Source organism: Rhineura floridana, chromosome 9 (assembly GCF_030035675.1).
Source record: "Rhineura floridana isolate rRhiFlo1 chromosome 9, rRhiFlo1.hap2, whole genome shotgun sequence".
NCBI classification, from domain to species: Eukaryota; Metazoa; Chordata; class Lepidosauria; order Squamata; family Rhineuridae; genus Rhineura; species Rhineura floridana.
The window spans coordinates 35,878,753-35,903,393 of NC_084488.1; the positions used below are offsets into that span (position 1 = coordinate 35,878,753).

Consider the following 24,641-nt stretch of genomic DNA (forward strand, 5'->3'; position numbering starts at 1 on the left):
CCCAGCGCAGATCCAGCTGTCATCTCACGTTTGAGGGTGGCATATAAACGTTGATAATCACAATGGACAAAGTTTTAAAAGTTAAAAGTATTGCCATTGCTGTATTTGCCAAAGATGGTAGTTCCTTATGTTGGGCCGTCAGCGTGGTAGAGATAAATATTGCCAAACCCCCTTTTGTCCTGCCTTTCTCTTTATCTAAGGACTGGGCAGGTAGATGGTAGACAGAGTACCCATTTAGTAGAGGAGAGTATTTGAACCAGGTCTCTTGTACGCTAATTATATCGTGTGAATTGAGGAAGGCTAGAAATTCTGGATCGCTTAACAGAATAAGGTAAAAGAATTTTATAGTTATGAAAATAAAACAAGAGTTGTGCAGATTACATTCACATAACCATTCACTGGGCTCCTGCTGGGACGAAGGGCGGGATACAAAATAAATAAATAAATAAATAAATAAATAACCATAATATTCAAATTGTCATACCCACGTTTCTTTACGAGTGTCAGACTCATTTTCTACAAAGATAACATGAGTGGCTGTTAGATACAGAGTCCCTAATGCAGCTCTTTTGGAAGATATTCCATCAATTAAATGGACATTTTCCACCTAAAAAAAACAGAGAGGGGACATATCAATGTTAATAATGATGATGATGACGAATACTTTTATAGATATTTTCTAGAAAATTCTAATCAATAGATTTTATGTTAAGAGATACTATAATCATCTTACACTGCAATCTTTCTCCACTGCTTCATTTAAAAGTGGCAAGATCAAAGAGATTGGAAGACACAGAACATAGAATGAAACCTCTTTATTTTAGATTTTACATTCCAATTTATTTATTTTATTTTATTTATTTGACAAGATGTACATGCCACTTAATCAACAAAAACCTCTGGGGCTTCCATGAAACAACATAAAACATTAATTAAAAATACTAATACAAACAAAACAAGAACAAATCATCCTAAAAATGTATCAAACTATAAATAAAAGCAGTAGTTTTAAAACAAACATACATAATAAAATTACATGTTCAAATTGCATGCCTGGGTCCTTTGTTCTTTATCATTTAAAGTCACACTTCCTATTCAACTAAGTAGGCAGAACCTTTTGTACTTTGTAAAATAAAATTGTGACAATCTCAATAAAACTATCAATAGCCATTAAAAAAAAATACCAACAAGCTATCTGATTGGTAAAGGCATTGTTTTGCCTAATCAGAGGCTGCTTGTAGTTGACTGGATGAGACATAATTCAAGATTCCATGGAGCACCTTATAGCAGGTACACCCATATTTCCTAATGACCTTTTATTTTATTTTAAAATAAACATATTAAGGATGTGGTATATCCATATCTGCACTATAAGCTAGCACATATCAGAACTGTAGTTAAATAAAGACCATTCTAAAAGAGAAAAGAAAAAAATAGCTATACATAAATCACAAATCCACTAACATAAATTGCATCTCTACCACATCACAAGAAACAAAGCAGCTAGATAATTAACAATTATTCATAACATAACTACAAATAGATTCAAAGGATTATCACATTTAAATAAGCTTTTTCAGAGCTCAAGGTAGGTGGGGATTTGAACAAGCTAAAAGTAACTCCTGCCAAGCTAACCAAATAGATCTATGCATACTTTGTGGCTTCATTTGAGCCACATTCTCTTGCATATATACAGGTTTATCCCTTTTCTCTACTGAGTATCTGTTTTGCTAACAAATGAGTTAAGAGTAGAACTAGAGGACATGACTCACTTTCTTTTTTAAAAAAAGTATAGTGATTCACTGCTTTCTTGGCTAGTTCTTACATGACCTATGTCAAGAGCTGGCTGCATAAAGCAGAGAGCTAAACCACTTTGAAGACACAGATTTTCTAGCAATCTTGGCCTCTTGGAGCTATTTTTGTGCATCTCTCATCATTCCCAGTGGAGAATTTTGTGCTATGTCAGCTCCAAATTCACCCTTGAGGGAACTCAGTACCAGATCATCAAAGAATTTAGGCCAATAGGAGCCGCATCGAAAAGAACAAAGTTTGCACTGAAGACATGGTTCAATAGCAATCATGACTTAGCTGGAGAAAAATGACCAGTATGGATAAGTGCAGCAAGCAGCACTCACTGAAAAACTTACAAAGCAAATATGAGAATCCAGAGGATTAAAAAAAAGATTTAAAAAACAACACACTGTTTTTATAAGGTATGCAATTAGGAACTTGGGAAGAATAGCACCTCCTTCAATGGATGAAGGAAATTAGACTGATGAAGGAGGATACACTGAAATAGAAGAGAACTACAGGAAACACATTGCTCTTAACTATGTTCTATATATTTGTGCTGAACGTTTATTGAGAATCACTAAAAAAAAATTCAAAAGACAAATGCTTTAGCTGATTAAACCTAGGGATTACATTTTGCAACCTTAATCCTTACACAGGGATGAGGAACTTCAGCTCTGAGGGCCAAATGCGATCCTCCAGGCCTTTCTGTCTGGCCCTCAGGACTCTCTCCAGGCTATATGCCCTCCACAGCCACAACCCCTTCCCTAGGCCACACCCCTTACCAGCCCTCCTTTGCCCCCTCCTTGAGTGTTTCTGCCTGGCTAGAAAGTGTCCTTGAACTCTGATAATGTTTCTTGCTTGCCTGGATGGAGGACACAGGAAGTATGCAATAGGTAAACGCTAGCCTATTGCACAAAGATAACATTCATTGCTCCATCCACTTCTGCCTCTAGCCCTGCCCAACACTAACACATGGCCCTTGGAAGATTGCCCAGAAGAGAATGTCGCCCTTGGCTTAAATAGGTTTCCCACTCCTGTACTAACGCATGGTCAGCTTTTAAAAAAGAGAGAGAGAGACTCTTATTATGTAGATTTACCTGCTGAGCTCATGCTTGCTGCACCTCAGGGACTAACTCAGATTGCTACCATGTTAGATTTTGTAGCAAAGAATCAAAAAGTGTCCCCAACGCATGAAGTGATGTGTAACCATTTCTGCACGCAGATTATATTCTCACCACCTTCTGGGCAGGTATGGGCAGACAATAATGGCCAGTTTACAAGCCACTCTGTATGTGAAAACCCTGGAAGTGGGAAAACCACTTAAATACTCAAGACATGCCAGCCAGCTTCCAACCCATAGCCAGATAGTTATCAGCCACCAGATGCCAAATGCTCAAAAAAAGCAATGGGCTGGATCCAGAATAAGTTTGTTTAATTTAGTTTCTGCTGAAATCAACAGGATGCAAGTTCCAGTAGCTGACTCTGGATAAGCACTAACATCAATGAGATATAAGCTCTGTTAGCTTACTCTGGATCCAACCCAATGTTTACAGGTGCATGTCATAACTGAAAAACCTGTACGTGGCTGGAGAAATGCACACAATCATCCAGCCACAAACTAAAAGCAAAAACAGACAGAATCATCATCATCATCTTCTTCTTCTTCATCATCTTCTTCTTCTTCTGGTGGCATAAACTCTTTTTTACAACGTTATTTACAACAGCCTTCCCTAGCTTGATGCTCTCCAGATGTTTTGGACTACAACTCTCACCATCCCAGACTATTGGCCACGCTGGTTGGGGCTGATGGTGGTTGTAACCCCAAACATCATGGGGCAGCAGGAGGGGGAGAACTAGGTAGGAGGAGGGTGGTTTACAACTTCATTTGACAACAGGAAAAAAATTAAGAGGGGAAGAGAACAGTAATAGGAAAGAGACCTTAAGATGGATAAAAAATGCATGAATAAAGAACAAATCACACACATGACCAGCCTACATATTAATTAGACTGGACTTTCCCAACCTGGTGCCCTCCAGATGTTTTGAGCTACAACTCCCTTCAGATTGAGCCAGCATGATTAATAATCAGGGATGATGGGATTTATAGTCCAAAGCATAAGGAGGGCACCAGGTTAGGGAAGGGTGAATTAGATCAATCTACAAATATGTTATATTGAGAAGAAAGCTTTATGACAGACACTGTTTACAAAAGATAACAAATAACTGCCTTTTTGCTAGAAAAGTATCAGGCTTGACCACACCTCTTGATAAGGTTATCTGGTACATTAATTCTTCCATAGGAGCAATTTCCCAAACACTGTTCCAATCTTCTGCCCAACGCAGAAAGCAGTATTGGGGCAGGAAGAGCACATGGCCTCACTTGCCTCCCACATGCACTTTGACTTCGTGATGGAGGCTTCCCTCTTTGAGATTAACTCTCTGTAAAGGTTAACAGGGGAACAATATCTTTTTCAACCAACAAGAAAGGAAGATTAGAGTTCTGCTGCATTTTAATGTTTAACATACAATTGAGGGAGAATATATATTGCAGTGCTAATTCTCTGTATTTAGACAGAGATGAAACAGGGATCCCCTTTCCTCCATAGCAAAATGCTCTCATTTTAGCTATCTTTCAGGTAGGGTGCACAATCAGGACAAACATGCTTGCCTGATTTGAAGTGGCAGTTGTCACTCTCTCTGCAGCACTATGGGTAGCATGATCCTCCCCCTCCCTTGGCATGTGTTTTGCCAAGAGAGAGGGGAATCACTAATTTTGAAGGTCATAAGCAGGAATATAATTGAAATGGGGGCTGAGAGATGGGGAAGAGAGATTATGGATCCCTTCAAAGAGGAAGGTACCAGGGCTGGCCCAAGGTATTTTGTGCCCGACACACACACATACATACGCACAAAAGCCAGCCAGACTGGAAGTTGAATCCTACTTCAACACCATCAATGGAAAAGGGTCTTCTACCGCACTCAAGATAGCAGGCTAGCTTAGGAGGTACAGGTCATGCCAGGTAATCCCATTCAGCTTCGTCTCCCACAACCTTTCTGCTGTTCACTCACTGCCAGGGGTGTAGCTGTTCAGGGTCTTGGGGGGCCTTAGACTCCTTCCTTTTTTGGAAGCAGGGCTCCAGCAGGGTCCCTATGTCTCCAGCATCCTACAAGCCAATCAGCATGAAAGGAGTGTCTTGGCCCCTGAGAAGAGTCTTCTAACATAATTCCTCGTCCTTTCCTGTTGATTGGAGCCATTCAGAGTCAAAGGAGGTGAGTCAACCATGAGAAGATTCTTCTCAGTTGCTAATACTCTCCCCTTTCATGCTGATTGGCTCGTAGGATACTGGAGACATAGGGGCCCTGCTGGACCCCTGCTCCCAAAAAAGGAAGGAGTCTAAGCCCCCCCAAGACCCTGAACAGCTACACCCCTGGCAGTGAGTGAACAGCAGAAAGGTTTTTCTGCTCCTCCTCAACAGATACGTCCTAGGGGCATCTGTTGTTGTTGGAGAAAGCATTAATAAGGGTCACATTCTCATCCCAGGATCTCAAGGATCTCATTCCCAACCCAGCAGAAAAAAGGGGGAGGTGAGTGCACTTCTGAATTTCCCACTACACTACTGTTCATTGCCACTATCTGCCAGCATCTGCTACCTGATATGCTTTACTCTGCCTAATGTTAGGGATGGTCCTGGTACTTATGAGGAGTGCTGGATGAGGAGAGGGAGAAGGCTTACTGGTTAACCATGGCATGGAGCATTTGGAAGCACAACCCTGTTTTGTCACAACATGGTCTGAGAATATCCCAGTAATAGGGATGCTGGAAAATTCCGTCAGGAAACGAGAATGGAAACTGCCACAATTTGCATGTTCATTGGAGGTCAAGAACGGAAATCACTATCATTGTTTGAAAATAATTATATTATTTTCTGCATTGTTTTTGATGTTTCCCTTCCATTGAAATGGATTTCGTAATTAATTATGTCTGTTTCAGCCATAGCAGATAGCAAAGGCAAACAATGTAGGTTTTAGTGAAAGCCGATTGCTGATTGCGACAAACACAGGACAGGACAGAAATTGCTGCCTCCTTACATCCCTATGGACAGATGGAATGTGTGTTTGTGAAAAACATATATTATACACACACACACACACACACACAACATAAACCAAGTTAATTAGAAGAAATACAAACTAAAGAAAATATCCTCATAGCTGGAACTCTTAAGAGAAGTGCACCACACAACAAAGAATGGGCAAGAAATTTGATTCAGTCTGCTATCAAGTCAAATCTATCACATTTGCACTTTCTGAAACAATATGAAACTGAAACACAGCCAGTCTTCAAAATTAGCGCTTATTCAAATTTTGCGATGCAGTTCATCAACCAAAACATATTTACAATAATGCATACTTTAGGGGAAAGCGTGCATAAAAATAAATATATGAGTGAAAATAACATACAAAAATGCACTATATGGTGAGAAATTGCCTGGGAAAATGTATACTTTAATCAAAACTGCCTACAAAAATCAATTTCATGAGGATTTTTTTAAAAAATTGCAAATTGCTGCAGAAATATGGAAAACTGAATTTTGGAAAAATGAGAAGCTGAGAGTACCAAAATGGACAGATCTTTGAATCCCTACACCAGCAACCAACCAACCAACCAGCAATCTTACTATCAGAATTTAAAGATAGATTTGCATGCAACATCTTATTTGGCTCTTAATTAAGTCATGGATTTTTGCAAATCAAAAGGTTCAACTCATCAGGAAAGGGAATATTTAAAAAAAACTATTTAAAAATAGTTAGAGGTTGCAAGGCAGTATTTTAGCGATCTGGGATAACGTTGCTCACAGCCAGTCAACCTTGTATACAGCAGAGGATTACACATCTGATTAAAACAAGCTTAAAACAAGCACAAAACTGGCAATTTAAGACTTGTGTCTTCTCCAAGTGAGAACGGTGCAAATTCCTGATTAAAGTACACTCTAGTAGGCTGTTAAGGAAGAGGAAAAAACATTTACAAAGAGCCAATGAACAATGAAAACAGGGAGCACAACTGAGAGACAGTTGGGAGCTTAAGAGGAATATTCATGCTGTCTTTCTCCTTACATGACCTCAAGCTCGCATCACTAAACTAACAGTAGAGAGTTATGAGATTGAACAGATGGATGATGAGAATTTCCTAGCTCCAAGTGCTAATAAGTAGGACAAAGAGCACTCCATAAAACAATGCCAGTCAGGACGCAATGCACACAATCCTTCTCTACAATCCTTCTCTTCTGTGCAGAAACAGAAGAAATCAGAAGTTGTTAGGCTACGTGCACGCTAATTGCTTAAAAAGCAGCGAGATGAATCTGCACCCAGCTGCACACATCTTTATTGCTTGATGGAATGCATCCGGGCCCACCGCTGATGGCAGAGCTTTGAGGACTGTCCACTGCAAAGTGTTTCCATTGGATACATCTCGGAGTCGCAATGGGTTGATTGACCAAACAGTTTGCAAGTCGGTGTGAAGCTGGCTTGAAGGGACCAATGCATCTGATCTCAAAAATCCCAGATTTTGGAGTAAAAAGGGGCAGAGCATTATGAATGTCATGCAGACCCAGATTCAAAAAAACAGAGTTGGAGAAGTCATGAAGCCGGTATAACCTCAAGTGTGTCTGCAGCCTTAGCAAGTATTCAATAAAGACACCACTTTCCATGGCAGACGGGGCACTTCCAGTCTTATGTATTTTCAGGTGGGATTCAATCACATATCAGCAAATTCAACTTATGCAATTAAAGTTGATTTGGCACTTTTGCAGAACAAACCCACTCCCCTCCTCCCCAAAAGACACAGACTTTTTGATATAAGGAAAGTGAAAGGGAAATGCCCTGAAAGTGTGGGATAACAATTGTTTGATGCATCAGCATACAAACTCCCTGGAAACAAATCAGAATAAATGTTCAATAAATAGTCAACATCATCCAGCTTCCCTACAAATTTTGTGCAAACAAATCAGGATGGTAGTGGTCACAAATCTTAAGCTGACACTTTCTGTTATCTTCCTAAAGGAAAGCTTTGTTCAATCATCTTTAGTAAGTGACATGTGCTTAACCTATACGGCAAATGCCAAATTAAAGACAGGATTCAAATTGTGCTCCTAGAATGTATTGGCTAGTATTTATGGCTCATGAACGGCAATTAAAGATTCAAGATGATGTTCCAGCTTTATGGCAGCTTCATGTTCCAGCTTGCAAGGAGAGGGAGTGGGTGGACTTTCAAGCCAAAGGGAAACTGGTTATCGTCCTCAGTTCTTTCTCTTCAAAACCTCTGGGCTCCCTCCTTATTCCTTCCTCTGCAGCCTCCTCCCTCTACCTTTTTTTATGTAGCTCTCCAGCACCATCCAGTTTCTGGCTCTCTTGCGATTGTTATCACAAGCAGGCATTGTACTGGGTCAAGAGACTTCTTCTGGGCTGACATAGCAGAAGCATCTCATTCCCCACCTTCTGGAGAGGCTGATGGGGGAAACTGGTCACCCACTGTCTCTATGGCAGGTTGCTCTTGGTGCTTGCCTCTGCTTCTCCTAGACCAGTGGTTCCCAACCTGGGAGCCATGACCTCCAGGGGGGACGCAAAGTAATCTGGGAGGGGGGGCGCGAACAGTAAAGAAATTAATTGATTAATTAATTATTTTCCCTCCCTGGATGCTGTCTGCTCTCCACTGCTGCTGCAGATGACACCTCCCCCTTGCTCCAAACAAGAGGGGAGGACTTTTGCTGAAGCGGCAGAGTGTCTTTCGGGTGCACTGGGGGCAGTTGTCTGCCTATAAATCATGTGGCAGACGCTGAACGAAGCTGAGAGCAGAGCTATCAGGAAGGGTATTACTATCACCAACTCCCATCTCCTCACACTGCCACTGCTGATGATGCCCTTGCTCAGAACAAAAGGAGAGGGCTTTTTGGTAAGCAAAAAGAAACAAGCCTGCAAGGAAAGGCTGTTTCCCCCCTTCCTTCCTGGCAGCCTGCCTGCCTGCCTTGGCTCCTGCTTCGCTGCTACCTTCTTTTAAAAATTATTCTTATTTGCCAGGCTGCCCAGATCTCGCTTTCAGTCCAGACAGAGCCAAGAAGCAGTGAGGAAGCATGGGACTTGCTCACTCTCCATTTCTGAGGCTAAGTGTGTGTGCCAGCATCCCTCCTTTTTTCCACCTACATTCTGCTTCCCCAGTCTCTCTCTCCAAGACTCTGCAGCAGTTGAGGGCTTCTCCCCTCCCACGTGCCTGAATGCATGCACGCCTACAGATGCTTGCAGGAGGGGCAGGGGTGTTTGTGTGTGCGCGCATACGTGCATTGATCTGTCTTCTGCTCCTCTTTCATCCCCTAAGTGCACTAACATTCCTCTTCAATCTGTGCACCTTGTTGTCTGCAGTGCACAATCTAGCATCTCCATCACTAACACATTGCTGCTTTTTGATTATTATTTTTAAAAAAGAAAAAGAAACAAAAGCTCAGCAGGTTGGCTGAGATCCTGGTATTGTATCAGAAATGTATTTATTTATTTATTTATTATTGCATTTACATCCCACCTTTTCTCCAAGTTGCTCAAGGTGGTGCACATGGTTTCCGCCTTCCATTTTATCCTTACACCAACCTTGTGAGATAGGTCAGGCTGAGAGACTGTGTCTGGTCCAAGGTCACCCAGTGGGCTTCATGGCTGGGTGGGGATTTGAACCAGAATCATAGTCCAACACTGTAACCCACAGTGTTGGGAGGCAGGACTGTTCATCTTCAGACTGGGGGGGGATACCAATTTGATGGATCTTTGCATTAAGAAAAGAAAGCAACACCTCCCTGTTTGCAGGGAGCTTTTAATGGAAAGGGATATTTGGAGATATGATTTTGCCACACACCATTTTTTCAATTAACAGAGACTAAAATTACAATTAGCATTGGGGAGTCATGAAATTTGTTGACCTTACAAAGGGGGTCCCATACTCATAAAGGTTGGGAACCACTGTCCTAGACCATGCTTTTTTATTATTGTACCAATGTCCAACTGCTACCTTCACCTCCAGAGTTTGACCAGCCTCCTCTCCTAGGGATCTAGATTCCTCCTTGCCTCTGGCTTAGGGATCAAGCCAGGACCAGACCAATGATTGCTGGGAGACTAGTTCGCCATCTACAGGGTTGGGAGAGTACTCCAAAATACACCAAGACACTTCTTTGATTTACTAAGGAAAATATATTGGCTTATATACAATTCTCTGGAACAAGGCAGGGCAAAATTAACCTCTGACGCAGAAGCAATACATATGTTAAAAGCACCTTAGGTTCGTCAAGCATAGATACATGACTGGCTCATGCTTGGAAGACCATTTTTCTTCCACCCAAGGCTAATTCAAGTAAGAAAAAGGACTGCTGCGGTAGAGCAAATGGTTTAATCTGTAAAATCTTTGGAAGCTACATAGCCTTGCTGATCATTTTAGATCTATAGCTGCTGCTCCATATACACTCATGTTTGATCCTTCAAGCTCACATACCCATAGATATATGAAAATAACACTAGTAGTAATAATCCAGAAGCATGGGGAAAGTATTTTCAGAAAGAAAGGAGCTTTCTCTTCATGTTCACATTGTGTAGATGCTGCTTATATTAGACTAAATGAGGGGTGGGGAACCTCTGACCCACGGGCCAGATTAGGCCTGCCAGGTCTCCCCTTTCAGCTTACAAAGCCATTTTGGCTACAACACACCCCCTGACCTACACCTAGCATCATATATGACATCAGATGTAGGGCAGGTAAAGATGTGACTGGTCAAACGGGGACAATCAGCTGATTGCCGGGGCTTGCAAAGCACTACACACAGAGCTATGCAAGCTCCCATGATCAGTATATTCTCAGGGTTTGCATAGCTCCATGTGCAGAGCTTTGCGATGCCGGCTGATCATTTGATTGTCCATTTGGGCAAAAGCAGGTCAATGCTATGATATCAGGTAATTGACAGATGGGTATTCCCTTCCACCTATCAAACTTGGCCTGTCAGGGGTTGGTGGGGCAGAGAAGGATCCAGCTCACCGGCCAGATCCAGTCCCCAACCCCTTGGAATACACAGATGTGGAGGGGAAGTGGTGTGGAACCACACACACTCACTCCCCCCACTTTGAACCATAAGGCAGCTATTAACTATTAAGTCTTCCTTCAGAAAATGGAAGTCTTGTCCAAATGAAGAAAATAAAAAAGAACACAAACTCTGGCAAAAGAAATGCAAGAAGACAATAAGGGATGCTAAAAAAGAATTGGAGGAGCACATTGCTAAGAACATAAAAACCAACAACAACAAATTCTATAAATACATTCAAAGCAGGAGACCATCTAGGCAGGCGATTGGACCCTTGGATGATAAGGGAGTCAAAGGTGTACTAAAGAACGATCAGGAGATTGCAGAGAAGCTAAATGAATTCTTTGCATCTGTCTTCACAGTGGAAGATATAGGGCAGATCCCTGAACCTGAGCTAACATTTGCAGGAAGGGATTCTGAGGAACTGAGACAAATAGTGGTAACGAGAGAGGAAGTTCTAGGCTTAATGGACAATATAAAAACTGACAAATCACCGGGCCCGGATGGCATCCACCCGAGAGTTGTCAAAGAACTCAAAGGTGAAATTGCTGATCTGCTAACTAAAATATGTAACTTGTCCCTCGGGTCCTCCTCCGTGCCTGAGGACTGGAAAGTGGCAAATGTAACGCCAATCTTCAAAAAGGGATCCAGAGGGGATCCCGGAAATTACAGGCCAGTTAGCCTAACTTCTGTCCCTGGAAAACTGGTAGAAAGTATTATTAAAGCTAGATTAACTAAGCACATAGAAGAACAAGTCTTGCTGAAGCAGAGCCAGCATGGCTTCTGCAAGGGAAAGTCCTGTCTCAGTAACCTATTAGAATTCTTTGAGAGTGTCAACAAGCATATAGATAGAGGTGATCCAGTGGACATAGTGTACTTAGACTTTCAAAAAGCGTTCGACAAGGTACCGCACCAAAGACTTCTGAGGAAGCTTAGCAGTCATGGAATAAGAGGAGAGGTCCTCTTGTGGATAAGGAATTGGTTGAGAAGCAGAAAGCAGAGAGTAGGAATAAACGGACAGTTCTCCCAATGGAGGGCTGTAGAAAGTGGAGTCCCTCAAGGATCGGTATTGGGACCTGTACTTTTCAACTTGTTCATTAATGACCTAGAATTAGGAGTGAGCAGTGAAGTGGCCAAGTTTGCTGACGACACTAAATTGTTCAGGGTTGTTAAAACAAAAAGGGATTGCGAAGAGCTCCAAAAAGATCTCTCCAAACTGAGTGAGTGGGCGGAAAAATGGCAAATGCAATTCAATATAAACAAGTGTAAAATTATGCATATTGGAGCAAAAAATCTGAATTTCACATATACGCTCATGGGGTCTGAACTGGCGGTGACCGACCAGGAGAGAGACCTCGGGGTTGTAGTGGACAGCACGATGAAAATGTCAACCCAGTGTGCGGCAGCTGTGAAAAAGGCAAATTCCATGCTAGCGATAATTAGGAAAGGTATTGAAAATAAAACAGCCGATATCATAATGCCGTTGTATAAATCTATGGTGTGGCCGCATTTGGAATACTGTGTACAGTTCTGGTCGCCTCATCTCAAAAAGGATATTATAGAGTTGGAAAAGGTTCAGAAGAGGGCAACCAGAATGATCAAGGGGATGGAGCGACTCCCTTACGAGGAAAGGTTGCAGCATTTGGGGCTTTTTAGTTTAGAGAAAAGGCGGGTCAGAGGAGACATGATAGAAGTGTATAAAATTATGCATGGCATTGAGAAAGTGGAGAGAGAAAAGTTCTTCTCCCTCTCTTATAACACTAGAACTCGTGGACATTCAAAGAAGCTGAATGTTGAAAGATTCAGGACAGACAAAAGGAAGTACTTCTTTACTCAGCGCATAGTTAAACTATGGAATTTGCTCCCACAAGGTGCAGTAATGGCCACCAGCTTGGACGGCTTTAAAAGAAGATTAGACAAATTCATGGAGGACAGGGCTATCAATGGCTACTAGCCATGATGGCTGTGCTCTGCCACCCTAGTCAGAGGCAGCATGCTTCTGAAAACCAGTTGCCGGAAGCCTCAGGAGGGGAGAGTGTTCTTGCACTCTGGTCCTGCTTGCGGGCTTCCCCCAGGCACCTGGTTGGCCACTGTGAGAACAGGAGGCTGGACTAGATGGGCCACTGGCCTGATCCAGCAGGCTCTTCTTATGTTCTTATGTTTAACCCATGGTGCTATTCTATATAGCTGTAACATATGTATGGATAATAATTCACTTGTGTGAGAGGGGCTGACCTTATGAATCTTTCCCTCTCATTTGGCACACTGCTTCCTGAGAAGATAGGAAAGACTCATGAGATTGAATCCCCTCCCCTCCAAAAATATGGCTGATCGAATCCTCTCAAAATATAGCTGAACTACAGTATCTATGAGATATTGCTGCAGACACCCATGTGTAACTTCCATGTGGTTTAGAGGCAGTTTTTGTATGTGCACGCATGCATGCATACACAGGATCCACACACAACTCTTCATCCTGCCCATAGACTGAGGCTGCAGAAGCCAATACAGATGCAGGACTATCACTAGGAGGTGTCAAACTGAAGCTAAAGGAGCTGTCAAAAGCTGACATGACAATCTCCTATTGCGTCCATAATAAGTCCTGGAAATATTGGTAGATCATGTTTTTTCAACTACAAAAACGTTAATGAGTTCTCTCATTAATGCAGAACTGCAGTAGAACAATTTTTCAAAGAAGACTATTTCTACAAAGCCAGGAAGTGAGGGCAGGGAACTAACAACATTGATTGCCGCTACACTAATGTACATTTGCCCCCTGTTACACAGCATGGAATAAGATGGTACTCAAATATGAAAAGGGGACAACATTACACACAATGAGTACATCCAAGGAGTTGTCCATCTTTCTAATGCCTCAGGAGACATGAGCAAAAAATAAAGTAGGATGTGGCTGACAGTTTGCCAGGTAATGCTACAATCTGTTATCCCCCCCATATGCTGGTTTAGTGGGTTAGTACTTCATCCATGACTCAGTATTGCATTTTGTGTCACATAAATCTTATGCTAACAGGCAGATACTACACAAGAACACAGGACAGTTGTTATGTTTAGGATAAAAGGCGCTGGCCCTGCATCAGTTACCAAACCATGGATTTGTCTGCTCTATAACAGCAACTCTTTGGGTTTTCAGCAAAGGCCTTTCTCTATATCACATGTGGCCAGCTCCCTGCTGAAGCTAAGCAGGGTCAGGTCTGGTCATTGCCTGGATGGGAGACCGCCTGCGAACCATATGTAAGCTGCCTTGGGTTTCAATCATGGAAAAGAAAGGCAGGGTAGAAATGTAATAAATAAATAAATAAATAAGCTGGGAGCCTGTACTTAAAAAGTAAGGTCTTTACCATTAAAATTATCTCCTTTGGGTGGTAGGGTTGGCAAAGTTTCACATGCTTCTGCTCATGTTGGAGGGTTCCTTTGGGAAGAAGAAGAAGAGGAGGAAGAGGAGAGGAGGAAGAAGAAGAGGAGGAGGAGGAAGAAGAAGAAGCTTTTAATGAATGGATTAGGAAAAAAGCAAGATGCCTTCTGTCAAGTCAAGCCATGGGTTCCTCCAGTTTATTGTACAGCAGACTCCAAACCAGTGGTGGGGAACCTTTTTCAGCCTAAAAGATGCATTCCCTTTACGGCAACCTTTTGAGGGCCACATGCTAGTAGTGGATGGAGTCAGAGGTAAAAGTGGGCAGCGCAACAAATGCAAAAATTACCTTTGTACAGTAGGCTAGTTTCTACATATAGTCATGCACACCTCTACATCCTCCTGTCAAGAAAGAGTCACTGTCAGAATTCAAGGATACATTCCAGCTAGGCAAAACACCCAAAGCAAGGCCAGGAAGGGCTGTGGTTGGAGAGGGGGTGTGGTGTGAGGAGAGTCCTGAGGGCCAGATAGAAAGGCTTGGAGGGCCACATTTGGCCCCCAGGCATAAGGTTCCCTACCCCATCTCTATACTGTCTGCCAGCAGCTCTCCAGGATTTCAGACAGAAGTCTTTCCCTGCCCTACCTGATGATGCCAGGACCTTCTGTATGCAAAGCATGTGTTGTACCACTGAGGTACGTCCCTTCTGCAAAGATGGGACAGTGCTAATTCCCCTGCTACGACAAGTTACATCTGCTGGTTTCTGCAGATGAAGTTGCTGTTAGAGGAGGCAAAAGATCAGGCACGCTGGTGGAATCTCACTGGTGGGTAAGCAAGCTAGGCCATGTTGTGCCAAATTCTGGAGGATGTTTCAAGCAGCTGACATGATTTTCCATTGTGTTCAAGCATAACTTTCTTCTGTCAAACAGCAATGAGGTCTCATTCATTCCCAAAGGCCTTAAAAGAACAACCAGCTGACTGTTGTAAAAAAAAATGCATGAGAATGGTATACAGATTAATGGACTTGCCAAGAAACTAGGACATCCCTTTGAACAGAAAATAAAATATTTGTGTCAAGTCTAACTTTTGTGTGAGGAAACTGATGTTCAAATTTATCAGCAGCATCATACATTTCTGAATCATCTGACTGTATTTTCACATATCACAAAACTGGTTTGCGATTGGAGCAACAAAAGAGCATAGCGATTCAGTTTCCCAACATGAATCAACAAAATAGGTGAGGGTAAGTTGGTGGTTTGGTGGTCAGGGGATAAAGTTTACTGTTAAAAACTGAATTGACATTAACTAACCTTCCAAACACTTGACAGCAATTTTATCTATTGTTTTCACATAAGCTTCCCATGACAAAATGTTAACGAACATACTAAGACCATACATTTGAAGCACACACCTTTTTTAAAAAAAAGGCACTGTTCAATTACATGCTTTGCTGTTGCAACAAAAAATATGTATGTGCTCCCCAGCATTGTCAATGGAGACCCAAATGATGTGAATGGCATGGTGTGCCTATTTCCAGCTATGGATGGTTCACCAACCATGGTCATTCCTGGATCGTGATAGCCTTGCTACAGTAATTCATGCTCTAGTAACCTCTGGATTAGATTACTGTAATGTGCTTTATATGAAATTACCCTTGAAGACAGTCTTGAAGCTGCAACTAGTGCAGAATGCAGAGCAGCTCAGTGTGTCAGAATAATTTCACACTAGTTCTGAAAATGTTAACATATAACATCCTAAATTACTTGGAACCCAAATACTTGAAGGAATGCCTCTTCCTGCCCTTGTACTAAGATCTGTAGGACAGATCCTTCTCATCTTGCTATTAAGAAAAGCAGATTGTGTAGTGACATAAGAAAGGGCCTTCTCTGTGGTAGCATCTTGGTTGTGGAACTTCCTTCCCCTTGATAGACTACTGGCGCTGCACTGTTCAGTTTTTGGCACCAGTTAAAGATATACCAATTCACTCAGGCTTTTGTAGGGGGTTGACCAGATGTGGCGAGGTGTAAATTAGCCTGTTGTCCTTTTCCATATTGTGATATTATTTGTTTTTACCTGATGTTTTACTCGCTGCGTATGAATGTTATTGTTTTCTTCTTTCTCCTTTAATAGTATTATTTTTTTTAATGTTATATCCTGCCCTGGGATTATGAATTAAAGAAGAGTGAGCTAGAAAGCCAATCAATCAATAAAACAACAAATTAATGAATAAAATGCTGTTCAGCAGCAGGATTGCAAAATGTGCTCACAAAAACTGTAGCATGTGACGGAGCCCTCACAGGATGACTGTTGTGTACATAAATCCATGTGGAATCCAAGATTCTCCTTGCCATATTGTTCCCAGCAAGTTCATAAACAAGTTCATGTCACTTTCCCACATGTTCCATAGTAGTCTGGTGAGCTCCAGAGGGAGTTAAGAATCAGACCAGAATCCATATTCCATTAAGTAGCCCATGAAGACCTACAGGCTAGGCTAATCTCGTGCCAGTTTTGTGACAAATAAAAAAAAACCAATCAAGTTTTCAGCACCACCAACTTTGAACATCAAAGGCCTGAGCATTGATGATACAAATGTCATTTTTCCAGAAATAACCTAAATATTTTAAGCAAAACAGAAAAAGGTTTCAATAGCATGGAGAACTGGAACATTAGAGCAACTTGGACCACCCAGAATGCTGCATTAAACAAACAGATACAACATTAAATGAACTCTTGGTGCTATTACTATTATTGTCTATGCCATAGACACTAGGGAAAAATTTGGCAGGTTCACTGGAAATTAAGCTAAATTGATCTGCTGCCAATATATAGCTACACTGATATAAATGGGAGAAATAGCACACTTCATGTGGCTGAAAAAAGTTCAGTCTATATAAAATCTTTCATTCATATTTTTGGTATCAATCTGAGTTTTAGCACTGTCAGTTCCCAGTCCTTTAAGTTAACACAACACATTTTCAAATCATGGGGATCTGGCTTCCACTCTGATCCCCTTTTGCTGTCACCTATTGGGAAGTCTGTTAATGGAAGATTATTTCACTGGATAGATAATTACCATCTTCTTTGAGGATTTTCTTTCTGAACCACATGAATGGCTCATAAACCGAATGGCTCAATTTACAGGTAACATTGCCAGACCAGGAAGGTCTGTAGCTCAGTAGTAGACCACATAAGGTCCCAGGTTCAATCCTCAACCTCTCTAGGTAGGGCTGGGAAAGACCTGTCAGAAACATTGGAAAACTGTTGCCAGTCATAAGAGACAATATTTAGCTGGCTGGACCAGTTCAGTATAAGGCAGCTCCCTTTGTTCCTATGCAGTATCCTATGTTTTCTTGAGGGGTGATCTCCAGCATCAACACCATGAAGCAACAGAAAAGGAGGCTCTAGGGATGGCCAGAGAAAATTGTTAGGACCAAAACAGATATAACATTATCCACACAATTTTTTAAAAAAGTATACAGCAGCTGCAGGGAAACCTGATCTAGATTTGATCTACAGCATGGGAAGGATGATTTAACTCTTTGGCCCACAATGGTCCCGATCCAGATTGGGGAGCCCTTCCTGGCTGCCATTGGTAATGCAGTTATCTGGGCAATATCTGTTTTAAGCAACAGATCCCTCCGCCAGCGCTACTTCCCTGAGTACCAGAGGGAGGATGGTTCAGAAATCATGCCAGCCAGCCAACCAGCAAAGGAAGCAGCTGACATGGGTCAAAAAGAGGGAAAGGGGCCTGCCTCTTGGATGCATTGCATTCTGACAGACAGCCCCTTACTCAGCTAGAACTGACACCTGGAGAACAGTGGGGAGAGTGAAACTGAAAATGAATGGCATGACGTAACTCTGCCTCCCTCTCTACTGTTGTGAATGCTGGGATAGCACGGAGAAAAGAAAACGGACCCAGGCAGCAGCTGTTCCTACTGCCACAGAGACAAGCCATCCTTCTGTTTTGAAACGCCTTGCCTCTTTGGCAGCAGAATTCTGGTAAAAACAGCCAAAACAAACTCTGGGTGACGACACTGTAAGCCCTTATGTGCTGGGGTGAGGGCAGAGGGGAGGGAATTTGTGAAGACACCCCTATGACAGTGATCATGGGGAGGGGAAGATATTATAGGCAGCCCTTAAAGGAGTTGGAGGTTTGGCAGTCCAGGTAAGAACAATAGGGACTAGCTAACGGGGAGCTATTCTTTCTTCTGGCCCTTCCTCTGGAGTCCAGGTTGCTCCATCACCTTGTCCCCCATTCTGAGGCTGCTGCTATTTAATGACATGTTGCTCCATAATAAGATCTCACTCATCCATGGCCATTCAAGGAGATCACTCCACTTTGGGGTGGGATATGGGGGTCTGCACATAATGTTGGGTCACAGAGACAGAACAGATTTGCTCTTGGATGCCAGCCTCCCTGCCACCCAGTAGCTTCCCTGCCCTAAGGTGGTTTCTGAGATGGTTTTCAGCACACATACCAAGGCTACCTCGGGTGGACCAGCTTGGGACTGCATGACTGCCATGACAAAACTTGCGACAAAGATGACCATGCATCAAAGCACATCATGCCCACTAGGAATGGAATCAGCCCACCACTAATCCACCCTATGCCCTCCCACCCTCGCACCACAGAGGAGGAGGAAGAGTCAAGAGATAACCCCCCCCTCCAGGTGGAATAATAGAGCGGAGGCTCCAGCAACAGCCTCCGCAGCAGGACCAGACTGTGGAGATGGAAGACGAACAGGAGGTGCCACCCCGTAGGACAAGCTGCAGGCTGGAATGGGCAAAAAATCTGCTTAATGCCAACCACGGGGGTTGGCAGATGGATTCCATTCCTAGAGCCTACTGCATCATAGCAAGTGCGACAAAGAAGTTATTCTTTTCCATCTTCATTGCATCCTCAAGTAGGTATCCAGCAGCGCTATTCCAGAGACTTCAGATGCCTGCGGTAACAAATTTGCAAGGATAAAGTTGTTCCTCACATTACAGATTTAGATGTCATTGTTCAGATGGGTCTGGGTGAGCTGTCCAGCATGGCATCTAATCCGGTGTTAAAGGATCAGTTTCAGTCTTTCAGGCCTGAGGATGCAGACAAGGTGCTTGTGACTGCTGTGCCATCCAGTTCCATCTCACCTGTGCATTCAGATAGCTTCTTTGGCTTGCAGCCTTAGTGGTGCTAACTCCCTACACTGCATTCCTTAAAATGAAAGAATCTTGTTGCACCTTGAAATGGAAATGGACTGCCTTCAAGTCAATCGTGACCTATGGCGACCCTATGAATAGGGTTTTCATGGTAAGCAGTACTCAGAGGGGGTTTACCATTGCCTCCCTCTGAGGCTAGTCCTCCCCAGCTGGCTAGGCCTGCTCAGCTTGCCACAGCTCCACAAGCCAGCCCCTTCCTTGTCTGCAACTGCCAGCTGGGGGGCAGCTGGGATCCTGGGGATTATGCAGCTTGCCCGCGGCTGCACAGGTGGCAGGGCACGTAACCCCTGAGCCACTTACTGTGGGGGTGATCTTTAGCCGGCCCTTGACACCCAGGAGACACAAGTGGGGATTTGAACTCACAGACTCTTAAAGACTAACATTTTTATAATGGCATACGCTTTCATGGAGTATAGTCTGCTTCACCAAATCCATTAAGTGTTATTCTGAGTTACAGGTATATCTGATGTGTGTGCGTATGTGTGCACGCATGCGTGACACACACAGAGTTGGGGGCAGGGGAAACAGGTCCAGTTGGCAATCCAAGGAAACCCAAATTTGGCAAGGAGGACACCAAATTTCTGCAAACAGAATCATTATGGAAAGCGACTATTTTACTTGTGTGATTCAGATCGTGAACTCATTAGAATCTTTTTGCAAGAAAGGAAGGATCATGCAAAAAAAATGATAGTGTGGGAATACTGCCAAGTTTTTCAAATCAAGCATCAGGGCTAGAGACCGGTCTTCTTAAATGAAAGCTGAAGGACTTTAGCTGATAAAACTAACACAAAACAGAAAATTCTGTGATTGCCCAACAAACCAACACATGCCAGCACACCCAGCCCTGCCTAAAAAGACTTTATCAGTGTTACTTTCCCCTTAGTAATCATCTTTTTTTAAAAAAAGGCCTCCATATTCTGAGTGCCCCCAAGATTGTGTAGCAGATACAGGGCACACCATTCTTACTGTTATCTAGAAGTATCAGAATAAATGATACAACTTTTTTTTCTTTCCTTTTGCTTAATATATGAAAAGAGGTAAGATTATATGATTAATATATACTTTTTTTAAAAAATACAGGAAATAACATTCTTATATTGCTCATATCACATTTCCTGTCTGGGAGCCAGAGGGCTAGTGCTGTAAGACCAAGGAACAAGAAGCCATTATTATTTTGAGTCTATATTATCATAATGACTAATACCATCAGTGTTTGCAAACAGATCTCAAGAACCATTGGTTTAAACAAACACAAAATATAACACTATTTAATTAAAAAGTAATTAAATTAGCGTTATCATCATTCATGTGATTCAGTTACATAGAAACGTCATACCGTAATCCTATTTTCACTTGGTTAGAGAAAGAAATATGGTAAGGTCTTCCCACCCACTTCCAAGCAAACAATGGGGAGGGGGGTCCCTCCAGTTTAATTTCAAATAAGTGAAAAAGGAGAATGAAACCGAGAGCTGGGAGGGAGCGACACCTTTTCGTTGCAGGATGGATGCCGTATTTGGTCCAGGAATGGACGAGTAAAGGTAAGGACAGTCTGAAGAACGTTCCCAGTCTGATTCGAATGCCCTGTCTACTTCAATAGCAAGTGGCATGAGCAATTATTAAAAACCCAGAAAGAAAGAAATGGATTCATACAAATTCATTTTCCATCTCGTTTGTTTTATAGGTAAGGATTTATTCTTCCCAGCCTCAGCAACCCCACCCCCGGAAGCGAAATAATTATACCTAACCTAACTCATACGTTCAAGGGATGTAAAAGGCCAGGTGATCTCTTTTTCTCTCCTTGTTCTTTCCGGCACTAACCTTGGGCATCCTGATGTACTCCATGGCGACCAGATAGCTCAGCCTGGGATTCTCATACACCTGACACAATCAAAACAGACAGATGCATAGAGCGCTATAACGACTGGTGTAGTTAGATCACATGCAGGGAGACAGAGGAAAAATGAGGAGGAGGGGGGACTAGAAGAAGAGAGGATGGAACGCTTGATCAGATAATGTGCCTCTGTTTTGATGCTGGCAGGTCAACGACTGGCTCCGCCTCCTGCAGCGGCTGCCATGCTGGCTCCTTTCAGCAGACAGGAGCCCGAAGCTGCCCGGCTCGAGAAACCACAAGGCCCTAAAGGCTGTCGTGTTCCGTCAATGAAAGCAGAAGAAGCGCCTCCAGTGAGGTGGGCTTCTCTCATTGTGTAAGACTGGGTGAAAGAACTGCCTTAGCTTGTAAGAGCAGCATTTTCCAAGCCGGCTCTCTAACGTTGCCTATTTCTTCCCCACCTGGTTCAGACATGCAAGCAAGTGAATCTTAAATCTTAATCTTACTCTCTCCGTGTCTCTAAAGCAAGAGCTTCACCCGTTAAAGCTCAGCCTGTCAAATAGCTGTGAAAAGATGGTGAAAGAGCCCTAGCTAGAGCAAAAGTCAAGGACGGTACTACTTTTAGGGTGACCACATGCAATGCAGACCAGAGCTTCTGTTCTTGTCATCTAGCACAAAAAGGAATTTTAGATGCTGTAGCATTTCTCTTCCCTGTATAGCAAGTTGTATCTGCCAAGTCCCCTCTTCTTCTGTGCTACTGTTTGAAGCCCCATCTGCACTATACATTAAAGTGGTGTTATACTACTTTAAACAGGCATGGCTTCCCCCAAAGGATCCTGGGAGCTGTAGTTTGTAAAGAGTGCTGAGAGTTGTTAGGAGACCCCTATTCCCCCTCACAGAGCTACAGTTCTCGGAGTTCCCTGGGAGGGAGTGACTGTTAAATCACTCTCCTGGAAAGCTTTGACTTCATAAAAAAATCAAGGTAATGAAAAGCTGCCACCCCTCTTAGTTATTTCCAAACCTTTTAACTGCTGGACAGCTATTACACAAATTGAACGTGGCAATGTTGAACACGTGACACTTGTTTAATGGTAATAGGAGTTAACCGGCTTTCAGCTCAACATGACTGCTGGCTTGGCTTTCTTTTACAATATCTCCTAAAGTTGCCAAGTGTTCCAGAGGACTGAAAGACAACATGACAGAAGTCTATAAGGAAAGTGTGCAAGAGGGCAAGAGCAGGCCGCAGTCCCTAGATACAGAACGTTCATCTTGACAAGCTAGAAGCCTCAGGAGACCTTAATCCTACTGTTCATTAGCTGTCTTCTGTGCATGAAATCTGTGACTGGCTCACCAGTTCTCTTCCCTCAGTAATGTAAAGCAACTTAACCATTACTGTAACTTTGGAAGGGATCTCTCCCATCTGAGGAATGAAGTGCAGCAGATTTGCTAAAGCTAAGCAGGTCTGTCTCTACTTGGTACTTGAGTGGGAGACTGTCTGGAAATCCCACATACACTGCCTTGCACTCGCATGGAAGAAAGACAGAATGTGTGCACCACTCATATCAAATATTTCAGGTGTGGGAAACCTGTGGCCTCCCAGATGTTGCTGGACTGCAGCTCCCAACATCTCTTAGCATTGGTTATGCTGGCTGAGGCTGATGGGAGCTGGAATCCAACAACATCTGGAAGGCCACCTGTTCCTCACCCCTATTTTAAGACCAAAACAGCCTAGACCCGTGGTACTTGAAGACTCTCATATTTGCCTCCCCAACCATTAGGGTCTTCTTTAGAAACACTGCTCAGAGTGCCCTCCAATAATGTGTCACCGCTGATCTGTAAGTTTTTGGGTTTTAATGTTACTGTGAAGTGCTTTAGTTGATTGCTGTGTTCGACCCTGGGATCCTATGAGTGGTGGTCTAGAAATACCATGAATCAATCAATCAATCAAAATACATAAGTGGCAATGCAAAGCAGGTTCATCTTAGTTGTCATGCTTCAACTCTGGAATTCTCTCACTTCAGTTAATTGGGCATGCATCTTCGCTGTTTTCAGGTGACCTTTTCAATTCTCTCTGGCATTTAATGGAAACTGATTTTCTGTTGCTGCATACTGAGGCTGCAGTCCTAAACAAAATTTAATAAGTAATGAGCCCCAGTGAACAAAGTGAACATCCATAGGATTGCACTGTATGTCTGTTGTTTATAGGTTGTATTGTATTGTTTACATTTTTATCCTTTTTATTGTGTTTATTGTTTTCAGATGTTGTTAGCTGCCTTGATACTCTTTGACTACTTCAAGACCTGTTTAATTTATTTATTTATTATTCTATTTATTTATCTAATGAGCATTCCACCTGTTGTTTTTTGTGGAGAGATGAGACAATGTGTGCTTTTTAATGAGTATTCATCCTGATTTGTTTGTGCGGATACACTGTGTCAAGCAAGTGTTATCCCACACTCTCCAGTGCACTTTCCTGTCACTTCCCGTATCGAAAAAAAAATCCAAAGCGGGTTGTTTAGCAAGAGTTCCAAATCAGCATTAATTGCACAGTGTGAATTCGCTGAGATGTGATTGAACCCCACCACAAAATAGTGACAGTCTGGAAGTACCCTTTGACTGAGAGGCAAGGTAGAAGTATTTTAATACCTAATGGTTAAATAATTACACAACAGAGTCAATTAATATAAAATTAATACAAAGTTATTAGTGTTGGCATTCTTCGACATGAAGGCCATAAGAAGAATTTAATATTTAATTATTTACAGGTTTATCCCCCCCTTCCTCCAAGGCATTCAAGGCATCATATATGATGGCTGCATGCAAGCCATACATTTAAAGCACATTACTTTCCCCAAAGAATCCTGGAAACTGTTGTTTATTAAGGGTGCTGGGAATTGTAGCTTTGGGAGGGATAAACTTACAGTTCCCAGGATTCTTTGGGGAAAATAATGTGCTTTAAATGTATGGTGTGTATGCAGCTATAGTTCTCCCCTCTGTGTTTGTCTTCACAACAGCACTGTAAGGTAGGTTAGGCTGAAAGGTAGTGACTGGCATTGATGTTCACATGACTGATATGTTTGGTGTATCGGATCTGTTTCAGCTTCCAAGAAATGTGACTTTATAGGTCATGTTTCTCTAACGTTTCTTTGTCATAGTGTGCTTGACTTGAGGACAAAAACTTTTCCCCTAGTTGGGTCTATCTAGAAGCAACACATGATAAGTTGATCCCAAGGTAAATTTTTTCATTTCACTTTGGTCAGTTTTTCAAAACTTATAACCTTTAACTCTGTTAAGTGTTATTTAGTTTACTATTTAACATGCATTTTAAGAATTATTCACTGACAT

The 24,641-nt window shown here is 42.5% G+C and overlaps 1 protein-coding gene across 5 annotated transcripts in view; it reads right to left on the reverse strand.

Moving 5' to 3' along the window:
• MTMR7 (myotubularin related protein 7) overlaps window positions 1–24,641 on the reverse strand; it is a 72,181-nt gene that overhangs the window by 42,725 nt on the left and 4,815 nt on the right. For 2 of the 5 annotated variants that reach the window (XM_061584182.1, XM_061584179.1), the window contains exons 1-2: window positions 21,287–21,612; window positions 485–607 (exon numbers count right to left, since the gene is read on the reverse strand). In XM_061584182.1, the coding sequence (XP_061440166.1) occupies window positions 485–607; window positions 21,287–21,310 (147 nt within the window). In that variant the 5' untranslated portion in view covers window positions 21,311–21,612. Of the gene's footprint in view, window positions 1–484; window positions 608–21,286; window positions 21,613–24,641 lie in introns of those variants that run through there. The other 3 variants (XM_061584180.1, XM_061584181.1, XM_061584183.1) reach the window with 3 other exon arrangements.